This window comes from Silene latifolia, chromosome 1 (assembly GCF_048544455.1).
Source record: "Silene latifolia isolate original U9 population chromosome 1, ASM4854445v1, whole genome shotgun sequence".
Lineage (NCBI taxonomy): Eukaryota > Viridiplantae > Streptophyta > Magnoliopsida > Caryophyllales > Caryophyllaceae > Silene > Silene latifolia.
In genome coordinates this window covers 142,014,765-142,035,223 of record NC_133526.1, presented here as the reverse complement: position 1 = coordinate 142,035,223, position 20,459 = coordinate 142,014,765, and the positions used below count along the sequence as shown (strand labels likewise).

Sequence of the window (20,459 nt, the reverse complement as noted above, 5' to 3'; positions counted from 1 at the left end):
GCATGCAAGAATAGGTGATGAGTGCATTAGGCTAGGTTAAGTCATAAGCATGCATGTAGGTGAAATGATTATATGCATGGGGTTGATTAAAGAAAATCCAAAAATAAGATATTGTCACACAACACCATATTTTCGGCCACTTTAGTGTAAAATGGACCATTTTGATTTTGTAATGTTTGTCACACAAACATAAGATTATTTATTTATATTACATAAATAAGTATTTGTTTGATCATATAACAATTATATAATATGAACAAATGATTAATATACACTTAACTCTTGAGTGATAATTATGTCATTATATGAAAATATAATAAGTTTTATAATGTCCTATTTAATTAATTTACAACCCTTGTAAATATAATCAACAAATAACTTAGGGGTCTAAAAATACAATACCTCGATTAATTTAATAAATTAACGCTTAATTATTAAATTAAATCTTATTTAATCACATTACAATAAGATATAAAATTTCATTAGTCAATCATCGCATAATTGAATAATAAACTTGCGTTGACTCGAGTTCTAAACTCGACCTCAACAAACTCACAAAACTAAATATATATATATACATATATATATATATATATATATATATATATATATATATATATATATATATATATATATATATATATATATATATATATATATATATATATATATATATATATATATATATATAGAGAGAGAGAGAGAGAGAGAGAGAGAGGCAGGATCTCGTGAGTTTGGTTCTTATGGTGAGTTTGTGCTTTAAAATCTCAACCATAGGATTAAACTATAATCAACCGCCCAGATCAAAACTAAACTCTATCTTTCGCTCATGCTCTCTCCTCATCTATTTTTTTTGTCTTCTCCACTGTCACTTTTCTATCGATAACATCAAGAATTAGAGAAACAACCTTTTCCATATATCTTCATCCTTCAGATGTCAATTTTTTTAATTATGAATTACAATCTGACAAGAATTCAGATCACTTAGCACATCAATTTGTTGATGAGAATTACGATCGGACAAGTATATCATGACTAAGATTTGTATAATTTCATGAATTTAATCTCGATCATCATCTTCCATCACTCACAAAATCTTCCAGTTTTGAGCTATTTTTCCGCCTTTCATGGTCCAAAAGCATCCCCAATTCTAATGAGTATTCCCTCGGTCTCATCGTTGGTACCATTCGTCTTTGGAATCCCATTCTTTTAACCCGATACCTTTTCATCTCTATCTTATCTTTTTTTTTTTATAATCTGCTGGCAAATGATAAATTTTTGTTTCAATTGATTATTATAGTACATTTCCTAAAGATTTTATGTGTTCATTTTTTTTCTTTGTGCTTGTGTCCGAGATCGAATTTGTGTTGCTCGTACCAGCTTACATCTCCTACTCAGTCGATCGTCTATTTTGTGCTTGTGTTTTCGCCATTGTTACTTGATCGTCTTTCTGTTGAATCTGTGGCAATGCCGCGCCGTCGTTTTCACGGAGTTCATCGGTGTTGGAGGTCGTGGTGGTTTGCTCAGGTTTGTCGCCAAATGATGTCAGGTTCTGATGACTGATGAGTGTTGGTGAATCGAATCGGGTTTCGATTCCGGGCAACGAATAACGAAGGTAGAAAGCTAATCTCAATATGAGCCTTATTCAGTAAGAATCATCGAACAAAAACAAAAGTAAAAACTCGATTTAGACCACGATCACTGTTCAATTTGTGATGAAGAAAAGCAGCCATCTGGACTCCGGAGTAGGATGAAAGTACACTTGGACAACGACGAATTTGGTTGAGTATAAAATGTAATGAAGACGAAGAGGGAAAGCACATAGAAATTGGGGGAAAATGAATCAGTCGGTGGTAATCTTGCAGGTGGGGATCACTTATACGACACCTAATTCCCTTGTGTTGCGTAAATTTAGAACCCAACTTTAACTATATTTGTAACTTGATGTTTACGTAGCTGCAGCGCTTTATCTCTATAACATCTATGCATTATTCCCCTTAAGTATATATGTGAAGATATGGTTTTTACATTTCTTTATTCAATCAATTTACCTAAGGAGTCTCATATAAAAGGAGGATTTATTGAAATATGTGGCTTGGGATCAACATGTGTGACAGTATGGCTCTAACTTTTAAGGCTCTGAACGTGTTACCATAATGAGAAAATTAAAGAAACGTGAGAATAATAGAAGAATAGCTCCACAATAACAGTACAATAACATCAAAGTAACACCACAATCAATAACATAAGAATAATAACACTACAATAGCACTACAATAACACAAGAATAACAGTACAATAACATTGAAATAACATCACAATAACACCAGAATAACAATACCCCCAGAATAACAACACAATAACACGTGGTAAGAAATAGTAAAAAAATCAAAGTAGTAAAAAAAATCAAAGTGACACCGGAATAACATCACAATAACACCAGAATAACAACACAATAACATGTGTTAAAAAAAGAGTAAAAAAATCAAAGTAGTAAAAAAACTCTAAGTGACAACGGAATAACATCACAATAACACCAGAATAACAGCACAATAACATGTCGTAGAAAAAAGTAAAATCAAAGTGACACCGGAATAACATCACAATAACACCAGAATAACAATAACAGCACAATAACACGTGGTAAAAAAAAGAGAAAAAAAAATCAAAGTAACAAAAAAAAAGCACAATAACACGAGGTAAAAAAAAAAAAGAGAAAAAAAAATTAAAGTAAAAAAAATATCGTACAAAAAGAAAAAGAAAAAAAGATGACATAATGAAAAAATTAGAGAAAAACATAAGAGAAAAAAAATCAAAGTCGTAAAAAAAAAAGTACAATAACAGCATAATAACATGAGGTAAAAAAAAAGGAGATAAAAAAACTTAAAGTAAAAAAAAAAGAGTAACACTAGAAAAAAGAGAAAATAAGTAAATGACAGTGGTTTTATATGACAGGTAAGATTAGATCTTGGCCATTCATCTCTAATATAATATATATATATATATATGTATGTATATATATATGTATGTATATGTATATATATATATATATATATATATATATACGTATATATATATATATATATATATATGTATATGTATATGTATTATATATATATATGTATATATATATATATATATATATATAAGGGACTGATCAACCCGTATCAAATACATTTGATCAGAAATATTTGGGTTCCATCCTATAGGTGTGACCTCAAGGGATCAACTGATCACCCTCGTCAAACGACAGTAATATCAAACTCTAGTAAGTCAGTCGTTACCGATAAATGTTGATCAATTTACTATATAATGTATCATCCCTTATGTATTCTTATCATGAGAATTAAATATGGGATCACACTATTGTTAAGGACACATACTCCAACAATCTCCCACTTGTCCGAGACAAGTGTGCGTTACCAATTCTCTTGTCCTATTACTATCTCCCACTCAATGCAAGGTGTCTCGCAGGTCGTACTTGCATGTGATCATATCTAGAGTGGTTTCCTCGATCTGGAGAGTAACTGTTTGACCGGAATTATCTACGGTAGATACTTTCCGAGTGTGGCCACACATTTCCAGTTCACTACTCCTCGAGTGGCCCTGAGATTTAGATAACTCTGACAAGGGGGTGGACAATTCTTATCGCACTGTTCCCTTTGAATAGCCACAACTCATCATGACCCAAAAGATGCCCATTTGCACTCCATATTCGGAAGTCGTGGAGCAAAAATCAAAGTCAATCAGAAACTGTGCCACCTTGGGCGATCAGTCTTTAGTCAAAGAATCGACTCAAAAAGAATACTATATTAGCTCTCGCCACGACCAGGCTATATAAAATTTACCAGAACTCTATAAGTGGTCACTGCCCGACAGAGTTAGTCTGCCTATGTGATCGACTACTCATCTCTTATGACCCTATGGCACTTGAACTTACCATCAATCGACTCACACTCTAGTCACTAGGAGACGTCACCTCATATAAGAAACTAGGGGCTAATACTATATTAATCTAGTTCACTTTAATAGGTTTCAATGTTGTCCTTACAACCTATTTGGATATAACAAAGTAATAAAAGAGTTTAAAATAAAACTCAAACGATAAATGCGATTTATCATATATGAATAAACAAAGCGATGTAATCATTTCATATCCATAATCTAATACAAATTAGGCATGCATTTAAGACCCATAGAAACTACATGCTGGTCGTGCTTAGCCCGCGACAAGGGCTTGGTTAGAGGATCAGCAATATTATCATCCGTGCCAACCTTATAAATCGCTATTTCCTTCCTTTCAATGTAATCTCTAATGACATGAAATTTCCTAGGTACATGTCTCGACTTGTTGCTAGACTTGGATTCTTTAGCTTGAAAGAGGGCCCTACTATTATCACAATAAAGTGTGATAGGATCTTTGGCGGAAGGAGCTACTCCTAGCCCCTCTAAGAACTGCGTAATCCATACAGCTTCTTTGGCAGCTTCAGATGCTGCAATGTACTCAGCCTCCATTATCGAATCCGCAACAACTGATTCTTTGAAGCTTCTCCAGCTAACCGCACCACCATTTATCATGAAAATAAAACCCGCTTGGGATTTCATATCATCCCTATCAGTTTGAAAGCTCGAGTCGGTGTATCCTCTCACACGCAGCTCGGAATCTCCTCCAAACACCAAGAATGAATCTTTAGTCCTTCTCATGTACTTAAGGATATTCTTGACAGCTATCCAGTGACTCTCACCTGGATTGGCTTGATATCTACTCATCATGATCAAAGCATATGAGACATCGGGACGTGTGTATATCATGGCATACATAATCGATCCAACAGCAGAAGCATAAGGAATCGATTTCATGCGTTCAACATCTTCGCGTTTAGTGGGTGACTGTGACTTGCTCAAAGTAATTCCACTACCCATTGGAATAAAACCCCTTTTGGAACTATACATGTTGAAACGATGGAGAATCTTATCAATGTAAGACTCTTGAATTAATGCCAATATCCTTTTAGATCTATCTGTTGGAACATGTGTCTTCCGACAATAATGCGATCACAACTGTCGATCATGATGATCACATGTTTAAGTCTCATTTTATGAATGCATGTGGGATGTAATTATTTTACAGTCAACTGGTCCACACATATCGGTAATGATTGGCTGACTAGAGTTTGACATTACTGTCGTGCGACGGTGGTGATCAGTTGATCCCCTTAGGTCATACCTATAGGGAAATACTCTTAATTGATTATTTAATTAATCGTATGCCGATACGGGTTAATTAAATTGCTTAAAATTGACGGATGATTTTGTGAGTAAAACGTGTATTATTGTAATTCGATTAAATTAGACACGGTCTAAGTAATCGAATTGTTTTATTACTTGGATAAAATTATTGTTTACGAAAAAATTGATATTGAATTGAGATTGAATGAATGATTTATTATAAATACAAGATGTTGTGATTTATAATTGATAAACCATTTTGGTACAAGTAATTAAGAATTACTAGTTGATTTTGTATATGACATATTTTTATTAATATGTTGATTTTTAATATGTTAAAAATACATTATAGTGTTACATGTCATGTAACATGTGACACATGACAAAATTGACAAATGACAAAATAAAATGGATCCTCCATTTTATATTTATATGTGCCGAAAAATTGGAGGGTTTTTAGTGGATAATTTGTGTTGATTATTTTAATAAGTGAAAACACTATGATTACTACCTCACATTGTAATACTCCGTATTTTATATCGTTAATTGAGTTGTATTTTATATCGTTAATTGAGTCGAGATAATTGTTTAGTCGTATTGTTATCGTAAACTTGTTAAGACGGGTTTAACTGAACGAATCACGTCAACTAATTCCTTTTCTACACTTACCCATTTACCCGTTGACCCAAGCCCATTTACCCATGACCCAATTAACCTAAGTTTAACCTAAGTTTAACCTAATTCTACCCTAACCCTACAAAACCCCACTCCCTCACCCGCCTATCATTTTGCAGCGGCACATTTCCCAACAAACACACAAATCGAGAGAGGGAGAGTGAGCGTGGGTGTTGTCAGAGTAGCAAGGAGGGCCTTAGGGTGGTAGTCGACATCCATAGTTAACCCTGGTGGCTGTTTAGGTGGCGGAAAAAGGTATGGGTGCAACTTCCTCTTTTATTTTCGTTTTCTGGCAGGTTTTTGTTTGTGTTGTCGTGACTCAGGGAAGGGGTGTTGGTGTCTGGTGTCGGGGATATGGTATTGGGTGGTTTGGGTCGTCTCTATTGGTGGCGGTTAGGGAGGTTCTTGGCGGCAGAATTGGCGGCGAGAGGGGTTGTTGATAGGGTAGATCACACGGGTGTTGCAGGGGGGTTTCAGGCGGGTTTTAGATGCTTAGGTTGGGGTGGCACCACCGTGGACTCGGGGGAGGTCAAAATGGTGGTGTCACGGTGTCTGGGTGCGTGGGCTGACGGCGACCAGGGCTGTGGTGGTTTGGGCAGAGGTAGGGGATGGCTGCGGTGGTTGTGTGTCGAGGACAGGGGGGTGTTTGGTGAGGCACGGTGGTGAACCAGGCCAAATGACGGCTCTGGTTCGACTCACCGGCGGCAGTCGACCAGGCTGGGGTCGGTTGGTGGTGGTGGGGTCGAAGAGGGGAGCAAGCCTGGTGGTGTTCGTGGTGGTTTAAGGTGGCGCGTGAGGGGTGTGAGTGAGAGGGAAGGTGCGGGTTGTAGGAGATGGGTTGATAGTGTTAGTTAGTGTTGTTTTGATTCTTTTAAACGTAAAACTTGTTTTATCACTTACTATATCGTACTCTTGTTTAGCTAATTAATTCCCGAGTTATTTAAATGTTTAGAGACGGGTTTGAGTCGGGTTGGTAAAATAAAAAACAGTTAGATCGGGAAAGTTTCCATTTAAGGAAACTTTCCATTTTAAGAAGTTTCTATTTTTAGTAACTTTCTATTTTGGGAACGGGAATGGTTTAAGTAATTGTTTATTATTTATTTATCTTTCAGAGGGCGAATTTGTTGTGGAATATTCTTGAGCACCCGAGCACCCGACTTTTTGACGCAATCGAGGTAGGGGAATACACTGATTGAATTCTTACGATTATAAGAATTGGCATGTTGGTGATTATATGACATACCTGATTATCTATTTATCCTGTTGAGCATTATTGTTTCACATTTTTCATACATTGCATTTGCATCGGAGTTGGAGTTGGAGGAGGTGAGTTATTTGTGATTAAGGCCCAGGCGGGTTCTGCAGGACTTGCCCTGGTGTCCTCAGCTGCGAGCTGGCAGATCGACTACGGTCGATATATATATAGTCTACCGGGGATCGGTATGGCTGGGCGTGCCGGGGATGTGTGTGATGGAGTTGAATGGAGGAGCATAGCATTGCATTCTTTATTATATCGTATTACCTACTCAACCTCGCGGTTGACCCTGTGTATTCGTGTATGCCTGTGATGATCCTTTTAATGGGGAGCAGATTGACAGGTTGTTGAGACATTGGGAGCTGGCAGGGAGAGAGCATGGATCACTTGACTTAGAGCTAGCCCACTTTTATTTTGTTTAGTTGTCAGACTTTATTTTTAAGTTAAGACATGTTTTATTTCCGTTGTAAACATTAGAAACTTCAATTTAAAGTACGGTTATCTTTCTCTTTGTTATCTACTGCCTCGGATTCCCGAGATGGTAACACCCTTCTTTATCTGAGGAGTCCTAGTGCAGGCCCTTAAATAAATGGGGGTGTTACAAAGTGGTATCAGAGCGAACGATCTTCTGGCCTAAACCAATGAATCCAATGAATATTGGAAGAGTCTAAATAAAATGAACCCCGGGACAAAACTGTTAGGAGCACACTAAAGGTAAGGGATGAGTTAGGGGCCCCCTCACACCGAACCATTGGCCCTCTCAGTTTGACCCGGGAACCCAGAGTGCAAATGAGAGGAAGGGTAGAGAAGTTGCATGATGATGAGTATAACTTCATATATCGTTGCCTAGGTGTTAACTGATTAAAATGTTAATTGTTGCATAAAGAGTTGGTAGGAGGTTGTGGCATAATACTTTGCATGTTTTAAGGTTGATTTATACTTATACCTCTATAAAGTTGTGTTAGAAGGCTATGTCTAGTGATATGCGGTTATGTGACCCCTAAACCATGCTAGATAGACAAGTAGGATAAGAGTGATAGAATTGGCTAGAATTGCCAAGGTGTTTTTGTGTTGCAGCTAATTCCTAAAATTTTCTTGTAGTCATGCCTCCAAAAAGGAACACGGCTGTAAACATCACCCAGGAAGAGTTAGACCGGCTACTGGCTGAGAATGAGGCCCTAAAGGCCAAAAGAATGGACCCTGCTAAGATGAGTACAATAGTGGCGAGGCATAACCCTACCTTCTTCACAGGAGAGGGGGAACCTCACTTGCTGGGAGATTGGTGTCGGGAGTTCACCAACCTATTCGAGCTGATAGCTTGTCCTGAAGAGCTGCAAGTAGACCAAGCTGCACACTACCTCAGGGCCACAGCTGGAGAGTGGTGGAATAGGAACAAGGCGGAGATTCGACATGTTGCTAGGGATGTTGAGGAAGGGTACGTGTCTTGGTTAGAATTTCAGGTGATATTAACGGACGTTCATGCCGAGTTCAGGAAAGCTAAGCTGAGGGAGGAGTTCGATACGTTTAAGATGACAGAGGACATGACAGTGGAAACATACCATAGGAAGTTCCGACTGTTGGCTTCATATATCGATGAATTTGCAAAGAACGAGACCATGCTGGCTATGAGGTTTGAGAGGGGTTTGACGGTGGATATCAAAAAGAGACTCACGGCAGCTCCACCTACCACCGTTCAAGACATCTATCTGAGGGCTGGTGCTGCTGAAAGGCTCTCCGAGCAGATCAAAGAGGATAAGAAAGGAAAAGCTGAGAAGAGAAAGTCGGAAACTGTTAGTGATAATACTGGGGCCAAGAAGCCGAATTCAGGCAAGTTCAGTGGATACTCCACCAATAGTGCTCCTGGGGGGATGAGGAACCAAAGCGGAGGCAGTTTCAGAGGTGCTAGTATTGGAGGTAATGCGTCCAGGATCACTTGTTTCGGGTGTGGGAAGTTGGGACACAGAAAATTTGAGTGCCGAAGTTCTGGAGGAAACCAATCTGGGGGCTTCCGAACACCTACATCTGGGTTCAGTGGGTCTCGGGCAGCGGGATCAGGATACAACAGCTACCGTACTCCTAACACTGGCTATGGAGGAGGTGCCCGATCTGGGGCAAGTAACAGTTATCAAGGAAGCTACAACAACTACCAGAACCGTAGCCAGCAAAACCAGTCTAGCGGGGGTGGTAATTTCCAGAGGAACCAGAACGAGGGGAACAAGCAACCCAATACCGCTTCGTGGAGTCAGTCTGGAGCTAAGTCCAATGGCAAGCTCTTTACCATGGGGAAAGAAGCAGCAAAGGAGGATGCACATGTCGTGACTGGTACATTTCTTGTCAACTCTAAACCCACCTTTGTGTTATTCGATTCTGGTGCCACACATTCTTTCATATCTAGGGAGCATGTTAGAGCCTTAAACCTTTCTACATATGATAGAGTGGTTGATTCTGTTATAGTACCTTCGGGAGAGTCTGTGCCTTGTGATAAAATCTATACCCGTGTACCTATTCAGATTGGGGAGGTTGTCTTTCACTGTGACCTTATGGAGTTTCCTTTGGGTGGGTTCGAGGTGATTTTAGGGATGGATTGGTTGGGGAAGTACAAAGCTTTCATTGACTGTTACCAAAAGAAGATATCTCTGAGAGGACCTAAGGGAGTCAGAGTAACCTACAAGGGATACATGATCAAACCCAAAGTCAAATTTATCTCTGTAAACACCTTAAAATCGAGTCTGAGGAAGGGAGACCAGTTGATCTTATGCCAGATGTGGGATAGGGAGTCTGAGACCCCTAGGATTTATGACATACCTGTGGTGAGAGACTTTGAGGGAGTATTTCCGGAAGAGATCCCTGGGCTACCACCTAAACGCGACGTGGACTTCTCCATTGATCTAAAGCCGGGAGCTGGACCTATTTCTAAACCACCGTACCGTATGGGACCAAAAGAGATGGAAGAATTAAAGAAGCAATTGGATGAGTTGGCTGAGAAGGGTTATATTCGGCCCAGTGTTTCACCTTGGGGAGCACCTGTCCTATTCGTCAAGAAAAAGGATGGGAGTTTGAGGCTGTGTGTGGATTACCGAGAGCTGAACAACGTGACTGTCAAGAACCGATATCCATTGCCAAGGATCGATGATTTGTTTGACCAATTGAGTGGGGCTGGAGTATTCTTGAAGATCGACCGAGGTCGGGGTTATCATCAATCGAGGATAAAGAACGAGGATATCCCTAAAGACCGCATTCGAGAACCAGATATGGACACTACGAATTCGTGGTCATGCCCTTCGGATTGACCAATGCGCCAGCTGTGTTTATGGACCTGATGAATCGGGTGTTCAGACCGTACCTGGACAAGTTCGTGGTTGTATTCATCGATGATATTTTGGTTTACTCCAAGAATGAGGAAGAGCACGAGGAGCATCTCAGGATAGTATTAAAAACTCTGGCAGAGAATCAGTTGTATGCCAAGTTGAGTAAGTGCGAGTTCTGGTTGAAGAAAGTTGCCTTTTTGGGGCATGTGATTTCCAAGGAAGGGGTGTCAGTGGATCCTAGCAAGATCGAGGCCGTGACTAGATGGTAGAGCCCAAAGAATGTGGGCGAAATTCGAAGCTTCTTGGGACTAGCTGGGTACTACAGGAGGTTTGTCAAATATTTTTCGAAGATAGCAAAACCCTTGACGTCTCTAATGAGGAAGGAGAACCGGTTTGTTTGGGACGAGAGTTGTGAGAGGGCTTTCTTAACACTCAAAGAGCGCCTAACCACAGCTCCTATCCTTGCCTTGCCAGATGGGAATGATAACTTCGAAGTGTATACCGATGCTTCCAAGAAAGGGTTGGGGTGTGTGTTGATGCAGAACGGGAAGGTAATCGTGTACGCTTCGCGACAGCTGAAGACCTATGAAGAGAATTACCCTACCCATGATCTAGAGTTGGGGGCCGTGGTGTTTGCTCTCAAATTGTGGAGACATTATCTCTATGGGGCAACCTTCAAGGTATTTTCTGACCATAAGAGCCTGAAGTATATCTATACTCAGAAGGAGCTGAACATGAGACAAAGGAGATGGATCGAGTTGATTGGCGACTATGACATAGACTTACTCTATCATGAAGGAAAAGCGAACGTCGTAGTCGATGCTTTAAGTCGGAAGTCTATCCATGCCCTAACCAGTGCCAGATCCAGGGTGAGAATGGTCGGTGAGCTAAGGCAGATGGGGATTTACATGATCCGACGAGGTGAGACCGTTGGGGATATGACAGTTGAGCCGGAGTTGTACGAGGAGATCCGAGAGCTACAAAAAGGGGATGCTAGAATCCAGAAATGGCGCAATGAGGTAGAGCAGGCAGGTGCGGAGCCTTACTCTAAATTCAGCATCCATTCAGATGGGAGCTTGAGGTTTGGGCAGAGGTGGTGTGTGCCAGCTAATGAGGAACTGAAGAAGAAAATTCTCACAGAAGCACATGCTACTCCATATTCTGTACACCCTGGAGGGGATAAGTTATACAAGGACCTCAAAAAGACGTTTTGGTGGCCTAATATGAAGAAGGAAGTCGCTGAGTTCGTATCTCGATGTTTGACATGCCAGAGGGTGAAGGGTGAGCACAAGAGACCACAAGGGAAAGTTCAGCCGCTAGATGTGCCAGAGTGGAAGTGGGAGAGTATCTCCATGGACTTCATCGTCGGGTTGCCTCGGACTCAAAGGGGTAACAACATGATTTGGGTGATCGTCGACAGATTGACCAAGTCAGCTCACTTTATTCCCATGAAAGATACTTGGAGTAAGGCTGAGTTGGCTAAGGCTTATGTGCAGTACGTGGTTAAGTTGCACGGTGTGCCTAAGGATATCGTCTCCGACAGAGATTCTAGGTTTCTATCCAAGTTCTGGCAAGAATTGCAGTCATTGATGGGTACTCAACTGAAGATGAGCACCGCTTTTCATCCTGCTACCGACGGTCGGACGAGAGAGGACTATTCGGACCCTCGAGGATATGTTGAGAGCTTGTGTTCTAGAGTTTGGCGGATCGTGGGAGGACAGACTGGGATTGATCGAGTTTTCTTACAACAACAGTTATCATACTAGCATTGGGATGGCACCTTTTGAGGCACTTTATGGTAGGAAATGCAGGAGTCCTGTATGTTGGGATGATCGATCAGACGCCGTCGTTTTGGGGCCGAGAGATGATTCGGGAGATGGTTGAACAGTGCAGATTATCGGCAAAAGATGAGAGCTTCTCGGGACAGATGAGAAAAGTTATGCTGACACTAGGAGAAGTGAGATTTCTTTCGAGGTGGGAGCGAAGGTACTACTCAAGGTGTCGCCAATGAAGGGAGTTATGAGGTTCGGGAAGAGAGGGAAGCTGAGTCAGAAATTCATCGGACCTTATGAGATTTTGGACAGAGTTGGAGAGGTGGCCTATCGTTTAGTTTTGCCACCAGCGTTAACCAGAGTTCACAATGTTTTTCATGTTTCCCAGTTGCGGAGGTACCTGAGCGATCCATCACATGTGTTGAGTCCTGAGGTGATCGAGGTGGATGAGCAGTTGTCTTATTTAGAGACACCCAAGGAGATTCTGGACAGGAAGGTGAGGAAGACCAGGAATGGGGAGACAGCTTTGGTGAAAGTCTTTTGGACTAACCACAATGTTGAGGAAGCTACATGGGAGACTGAGGCTTCCATGAGGGAAAGCTATCCACACCTATTTTCATGAGGTAAGTTCTGGGACGTAACTTTCTTTTTTAGGAGGGTAGAATGTAACATTTTGTTTCCGACCTTAATCCATGTGTCTTTTACCCTAGGGAAATTGTTTTGGGGCCCACATCGATGCGTGTGGGGGTTTGCTAGATGAGTGAACTTCGGGACGAAGTTCATTTTAAGGGGGGAAGACTGTAATACTCCGTATTTTATATCGTTAATTGAGTTGTATTTTATATCGTTAATTGAGTCGAGATAATTGTTTAGTCGTATTGTTATCGTAAACTTGTTAAGACGGGTTTAACTGAACGAATCACGTCAACTAATTCCTTTTCTACACTTACCCATTTACCCGTTGACCCAAGCCCATTTACCCATGACCCAATTAACCTAAGTTTAACCTAATTCTACCCTAACCCTACAAAACCCCACTCCCTCACCCGCCTATCATTTTGCAGCGGCACATTTCCCAACAAACACACAAATCGAGAGAGGGAGAGTGAGCGTGGGTGTTGTCGGAGCAGCAAGGAGGGCCTTAGGGTGGTAGTCGACATCCATAGTTAACCCTGGTGGCTGTTTAGGTGGCGGAAAAAGGTATGGGTGCAACTTCCTCTTTTATTTTCGTTTTCTGGCAAGTTTTTGTTTGTGTTGTCGTGACTCAGGGAAGGGGTGTTGGTGTCTGGTGTCGGGGATATGGTATTGGGTGGTTTGGGTCGTCTCTATTGGTGGCGGTTAGGGAGGTTCTTGGCGGCAGAATTGGCGGCGAGAGGGGTTGTTAACAGGGTAGATCACACGGGTGTTGCAGGGGGGTTTCAGGCGGGTTTTAGATGCTTAGGTTGGGGTGGCACCACCGTGGACTCGGGGGAGGTCGAAATGGTGGTGTCACTGTGTCAGGTGCGTAATGACGGCGACCAGGGCTGTGGTGGTTTGGGCAGAGGTAGGGGATGGCTGCGGTGGTTGTGTGTCGAGGATAGGGGGTGTTTGGTGAGGCACGGTGGTGAACCAGGCCAAATGACGGCTTTGGTTCGACTTACCGGCGGCAGTCGACCAGGCTGGGGTCGGTTGTTGGTGGTGGGGTCGAAGAGGGGAGCAAGCCTGGTGGTGTTCGTGGTGGTTTAAGGTGGCGCGTGAGGGGTGTGAGTGAGAGGGAAGGTGCGGGTTGTAGGAGACGGGTTGATAGTGTTAGTTAGTGTTGTTTTGATTCTTTTAAACGTAAAACTTGTTTTATCACTTACTATATCGTACTCTTGTTTAGCTAATTAATTCCCGAGTTATTTAAATGTTTAGAGACGGGTTTGAGTCGGGTTGGTAAAATAGAAAACAGTTAGATCGGGAAAGTTTCCATTTAAGGAAACTTTCCATTTTAAGAAGTTTCTATTTTTAGTAACTTTCTATTTTGGGAACGGGAATGGTTTAAGTAATTGTTTATTATTTATTTATCTTTCAGAGGGCGAATTTGTTGTGGAATATTCGAGCACCCGACTTTTTGACTGCAATACTGAGGTAGGGGAATACACTGATTGAATTCTTACGATTATAAGAATTGGCATGTTGGTGATTATATGACATACCTGATTATCTATTTATCCTGTTGAGCATTATTGTTTCACATTTTTCATACATTGCATTTGCATCGGAGTTGGAGTTGGAGGAGGTGAGTTATTTGTGATTAAGGCCCTGGCGGGTTGCGGGACTTGCCCTGGTGTCCTCAACAAGGAATGCGGCAGATCGACTACGGTCGATATATATATAGTCTACCGGGGATCGGTATGGCTGGGCGTGCCGGGGATGTGTGTGATGGAGTTGAATGGAGGAGCATAGCATTGCATTCTTTATTATATCGTATTACCTACTCAACCTCGCGGTTGACCCTGTGTATTCGTGTATGCCCGTGATGATCCTTTTAATGGGGAGCAGATTGACAAAGTTGTTGAGACATTGGGAGGAGCGGGGAGAGAGCATGGATCACTTGACTTAGAGCTAGCCCACTTTTATTTTGTTTAGTTGTCAAACTTTATTTTTAAGTTAAGACATGTTTTATTTCCGTTGTAAACATTAGAAACTTCAATTTAAAGTACGGTTATCTTTCTCTTTGTTATCTACTGCCTCGGATTCCCGAGATGGTAACACCCTTCTTTATCTGAGGAGTCCTAGTGCAGGCCCTTAAATAAATGGGGGTGTTACAAAGTGGTATCGAGCGAACGATCTTCCGGCCTAAACCAATGAATCCAATGAATATTGGAAGAGTCTAAATAAAATGAACCCGGGACAAAATGTTAGGAGCACACTAAAGGTAAGGGATGAGTTAGGGGCCCCCTCACACCGAACCATTGGCCCTCTCGGTTTGACCGGGAACCCAGAGTGCAAATGAGAGGAAGGGTAGAGAAGTTTCATGATGATGAGTATAACTTCATATATCGTTGCCTAGGTGTTAACTGATTAAAATGTTAATTGTTTCATAAAGAGTTGGTAGGAGGTTGTGGCATAATACTTTGCATGTTTTAAGGTTGATTTATACTTATACCTCTATAAAGTTGTGTTAGAAGGCTATGTCTAGTGATATGCGGTTATGTGACCCCTAAACCATGCTAGATAGACAAGTAGGATAAGAGTGATAGAATTGGCTAGAATTGCCAAGGTGTTTTTGTGTTGCGACTAATTCCTAAAATTTTCTTGTAGTCATGCCTCCAAAAAGGAACATTTGTAAACATCACCCGGGAAGAGTTAGACCAAGCTCTTGGTGAGAATGAGGCCCTAAAGGCCAAAAGAATGGACCCCGCTAAGATGAGTACAATAGTGGCGAGGCATAACCCTACCTTCTTCACGGAGAGAGGGGAACCTCACTTGCCGGGAGATTGGTGTCGGGAGTTCACCAACCTATTCGAGCGATAGCTTGTCTGAAGAGTGCAAGTAGACCAAGCCGCACACTACCTCGGGGCCACGGTGGAGAGTGGTGGAATAGGAACAAGGCGGAGATTCGACATGTTGCTAGGGATGTTGAGGAAGGGTACGTGTCTTGGTTAGAATTTCAGGTGATATTAACGGACGATTCATGCGAGTTCAGAAAGCTAAGGCGAGGGAGGAGTTCGATACGTTTAAGATGACAGAGGACATGACAGTGGAAACATACCATAGGAAGTTCCGACTGTTGGCTTCATATATCGATGAATTTGCAAAGAACGAGACCATGCTGGCTATGAGGTTTGAGAGGGGTTTAACGGTGGATATCAAAAAGAGACTCACGGCAGCTCCACCTACCACCGTTCAAGACATCTATCTGAGGGCTGGTGTCTTTGAAAAGGCTCTCCGAGCGAGATCAAAGAGGATAAGAAAGGAAAAGCGAGAAGAGAAAGTCGGAAAGCATCGGTGATAATATGGGGCCAAGAAGCCGATTCAGCAAGTTCGGTGGATACTCCACCAATAGTGCTCCTTGGGGGATGAGGAACCAAAGCGGAGGCAGTTTCAGAGGTGCTAGTATTGGAGGTAATGCGTCCAGGATCACTTGTTTCGGGTGTGGGAAGTTGGGACACAGAAAATTTGAGTGCCGAAGTTCTGGAGGAAACCAATCTGGGGGCTTCCGAACACCTACATCTGGGTTCAGTGGGTCTCGGGCAGCGGGATCAGGATACAACAGCTACCGTACTCCTAACACTGGCTATGGAGGAGGTGCCCGATCTGGGGCAAGTAACAGTTATCAAGGAAGCTACAACAACTACCAGAACCGTAGCCAGCAAAACCAGTCTAGCGGGGGTGGTAATTTCCAGAGGAACCAGAACGAGGGGAACAAGCAACCCAATACCGCTTCGTGGAGTCAGTCTGGAGCTAAGTCCAATGGCAAGCTCTTTACCATGGGGAAAGAAGCAGCAAAGGAGGATGCACATGTCGTGACTGGTACATTTCTTGTCAACTCTAAACCCACCTTTGTGTTATTCGATTCTGGTGCCACACATTCTTTCATATCTAGGGAGCATGTTAGAGCCTTAAACCTTTCTACATATGATAGAGTGGTTGATTCTGTTATAGTACCTTCGGGAGAGTCTGTGCCTTGTGATAAAATCTATACCCGTGTACCTATTCAGATTGGGGAGGTTGTCTTTCACTGTGACCTTATGGAGTTTCCTTTGGGTGGGTTCGAGGTGATTTTAGGGATGGATTGGTTGGGGAAGTACAAAGCTTTCATTGACTGTTACCAAAAGAAGATATCTCTGAGAGGACCTAAGGGAGTCAGAGTAACCTACAAGGGATACATGATCAAACCCAAAGTCAAATTTATCTCTGTAAACACCTTAAAATCGAGTCTGAGGAAGGGAGACCAGTTGATCTTATGCCAGATGTGGGATAGAGAGTCTGAGACCCCTAGGATTTATGACATACCTGTGGAGAGAGACTTTGAGGGAGTATTTCCGGAAGAGATCCCTGGGCTACCACCTAAACGCGACGTGGACTTCTCCATTGATCTAAAGCCGGGAGCTGGACCTATTTCTAAACCACCGTACCGTATGGGACCAAAAGAGATGGAAGAATTAAAGAAGCAATTGGATGAGTTGGCTGAGAAGGGTTATATTCGGCCCAGTGTTTCACCTTGGGGAGCACCTGTCCTATTCGTCAAGAAAAAGGATGGGAGTTTGAGGCTGTGTGTGGATTACCGAGAGCTGAACAACGTGACTGTCAAGAACCGATATCCATTGCCAAGGATCGATGATTTGTTTGACCAATTGAGTGGGGCTGGAGTATTCTTGAAGATCGACCTGAGGCCGGGTTATCATCAACTGAGGATAAAGAACGAGGATATCCCTAAGACTGCATTCAGAACAAGATATGGACACTACGAATTCGTGGTCATGCCCTTCGGATTGACCAATGCGCCAGCTGTGTTTATGGACCTGATGAATCGGGTGTTCAGACCGTACCTGGACAAGTTCGTGGTTGTATTCATCGATGATATTTTGGTTTACTCCAAGAATGAGGAAGAGCACGAGGAGCATCTCAGGATAGTATTAAAAACTCTGGCAGAGAATCAGTTGTATGCCAAGTTGAGTAAGTGCGAGTTCTGGTTGAAGAAAGTTGCCTTTTTGGGGCATGTGATTTCCAAGGAAGGGGTGTCAGTGGATCCTAGCAAGATCGAGGCCGTGACTAGATGGTAGAGCCCAAAGAATGTGGGCGAAATTCGAAGCTTCTTGGGACTAGCTGGGTACTACAGGAGGTTTGTCAAATATTTTTCGAAGATAGCAAAACCCTTGACGTCTCTAATGAGGAAGGAGAACCGGTTTGTTTGGGACGAGAGTTGTGAGAGGGCTTTCTTAACACTCAAAGAGCGCCTAACCACAGCTTCTATCCTTGCCTTGCCAGATGGGAATGATAACTTCGAAGTGTATACCGATGCTTCCAAGAAAGGGTTGGGGTGTGTGTTGATGCAGAACGGGAAGGTAATCGTGTACGCTTCGCGACAGCTGAAGACCTATGAGGAGAATTACCCTACCTATGATCTAGAGTTGGGGGCCGTGGTGTTTGCTCTCAAATTGTGGCGACATTATCTCTATGGGGCAACCTTCAAGGTATTTTCTGACCATAAGAGCCTGAAGTATATCTATACTCAGAAGGAGCTGAACATGAGACAAAGGAGATGGATCGAGTTGATTGGCGACTATGACATAGACTTACTCTATCATGAAGGAAAAGCGAATGTCGTAGCCGATGCTTTAAGTCGGAAGTCTATCCATGCCCTAACCAGTGCCAGATCCAGGGTGAGAATGGTCGGTGAGCTAAGGCAGATGGGGATTTACATGATCCGACGAGGTGAGACCGTTGGGGATATGACAGTTGAGCCGGAGTTGTACGAGGAGATCCGAGAGCTACAAAAAGGGGATGCTAGAATCCAGAAATGGCGCAATGAGGTAGAGCAGGCAGGTGCGGAGCCTTACTCTAAATTCAGCATCCATTCAGATGGGAGCTTGAGGTTTGGGCAGAGGTGGTGTGTGCCAGCTAATGAGGAACTGAAGAAGAAAATTCTCACAGAAGCACATGCTACTCCATATTCTGTACACCCTGGAGGGGATAAGTTATACAAGGACCTCAAAAAGACGTTTTGGTGGCCTAATATGAAGAAGGAAGTCGCTGAGTTCGTATCTAGATGTTTGACATGCCAGAGGGTGAAGGGTGAGCACAAGAGACCACAAGGGAAAGTTCAGCCGCTAGATGTGCCAGAGTGGAAGTGGGAGAGTATCTCCATGGACTTCATCGTCGGGTTGCCTCGGACTCAAAGGGGTAACAACATGATTTGGGTGATCGTCGACAGATTGACCAAGTCAGCTCACTTTATTCCCATGAAAGATACTTGGAGTAAGGCTGAGTTGGCTAAGGCTTATGTGCAGTACGTGGTTAAGTTGCACGGTGTGCCTAAGGATATCGTCTCCGACAGAGATTCTAGGTTTCTATCCAAGTTCTGGCAAGAATTGCAGTCATTGATGGGTACTCAACTGAAGATGAGCACCGCTTTTCATCCTGCTACCGACGGTCAGACAGAGAGGACTATTCAGACCCTCGAGGATATGTTGAGAGCTTGTGTTCTAGAGTTTGGCGGATCGTGGGAGGACAGACTGGGATTGATCGAGTTTTCTTACAACAACAGTTATCATACTAGCATTGGGATGGCACCTTTTGAGGCACTTTATGGTAGGAAATGCAGGAGTCCTGTATGTTGGGATGATCGATCAGACGCTGTCGTTTTGGGGCCAGAGATGATTCAGGAGATGGTTGAACAGGTACAGATTATCAGGCAAAAGATGAGAGCTTCTCAGGACAGACAGAAAAGTTATGCTGACACTAGGAGAAGTGAGATTTCTTTCGAGGTGGGAGAGAAGGTACTACTCAAGGTGTCGCCAATGAAGGGAGTTATGAGGTTCGGGAAGAGAGGGAAGCTGATTCAGAAATTCATCGGACCTTATGAGATTTTGGACAGAGTTGGAGAGGTGGCCTATCGTTTAGCTTTGCCACCAGCGTTAACCAGAGTTCACAATGTTTTTCATGTTTCCCAGTTGCGGAGGTACCTGAGCGATCCATCACATGTGTTGAGTCCTGAGGTGATCGAGGTGGATGAGCAGTTGTCTTATTTAGAGACACCCAAGGAGATTCTGGACAGGAAGGTGAGGAAGGCCAGGAATGGGGAGACAGCTTTGGTGAAAGTCTTGTGGACTAACCACAATGTTGAGGAAGCTACATGGGAGACTGAGGCTTCCATGAGGGAAAGCTATCCACACCAATTTGCATGAGGTAAGTTCTGGGACGTAACTTTCTTTTTTAGGAGGGTAGAATGTAACATTTTGTTTCCGACCTTAATCCATGTGTCTTTTACCCTAGGGAAATTGTTTTGGGGCCCACATCGATGCGTGTGGGGGTTTGCTAGATGAGTGAACTTCGGGACGAAGTTCATTTTAAGGGGGGAAGACTGTAATACTCCGTATTTTATATCGTTAATTGAGTTGTATTTTATATCGTTAATTGAGTCGAGATAATTGTTTAGTCGTATTGTTATCGTAAACTTGTTAAGACGGGTTTAACTGAACGAATCACGTCAACTAATTCCTTTTCTACACTTACCCATTTACCCGTTGACCC

At 42.5% G+C, this 20,459-nt stretch overlaps 2 protein-coding genes across 2 annotated transcripts; both read left to right on the top strand.

Annotated features, from left to right (window-relative positions):
• The first annotated feature begins 8,262 nt into the window (after window positions 1–8,262).
• Window positions 8,263–10,449, top strand: LOC141657170 (uncharacterized). The gene is made up of 2 exons (XM_074464319.1): window positions 8,263–9,474; window positions 9,670–10,449. The coding sequence occupies exons 1-2, from the start codon at window positions 8,263–8,265 to the stop codon at window positions 10,447–10,449; spliced, it is 1,992 nt and encodes a 663-aa protein (XP_074320420.1).
• A 20-nt stretch (window positions 10,450–10,469) lies between these two features.
• On the top strand, window positions 10,470–12,861 carry LOC141657161 (uncharacterized). Its single transcript, XM_074464307.1, has 4 exons — window positions 10,470–10,629; window positions 11,266–11,873; window positions 11,964–12,060; window positions 12,395–12,861. Exons 1-4 carry the CDS (start codon window positions 10,470–10,472, stop codon window positions 12,859–12,861), a joined length of 1,332 nt encoding a protein of 443 aa, XP_074320408.1.
• Window positions 12,862–20,459: the final 7,598 nt, after the last annotated feature.

Coding starts and splice junctions, on each gene's coding strand:
- LOC141657170 (XM_074464319.1), top strand. CDS start 8,263: ATGCCTCCAAAAAGGAACACGGCTGTAAACATCACCCAGGAAGAGTTA. Junction 9,475..9,669: donor CAAAGGAGGATGCACATGTC/GTGACTGGTACA, acceptor GTACCTATTCAG/ATTGGGGAGGTTGTCTTTCA.
- LOC141657161 (XM_074464307.1), top strand. CDS start 10,470: ATGGACCTGATGAATCGGGTGTTCAGACCGTACCTGGACAAGTTCGTG. Junction 11,874..11,963: donor GGGGTAACAACATGATTTGG/GTGATCGTCGAC, acceptor GCTTATGTGCAG/TACGTGGTTAAGTTGCACGG. Junction 12,061..12,394: donor AGAATTGCAGTCATTGATGG/GTACTCAACTGA, acceptor TTCTCGGGACAG/ATGAGAAAAGTTATGCTGAC.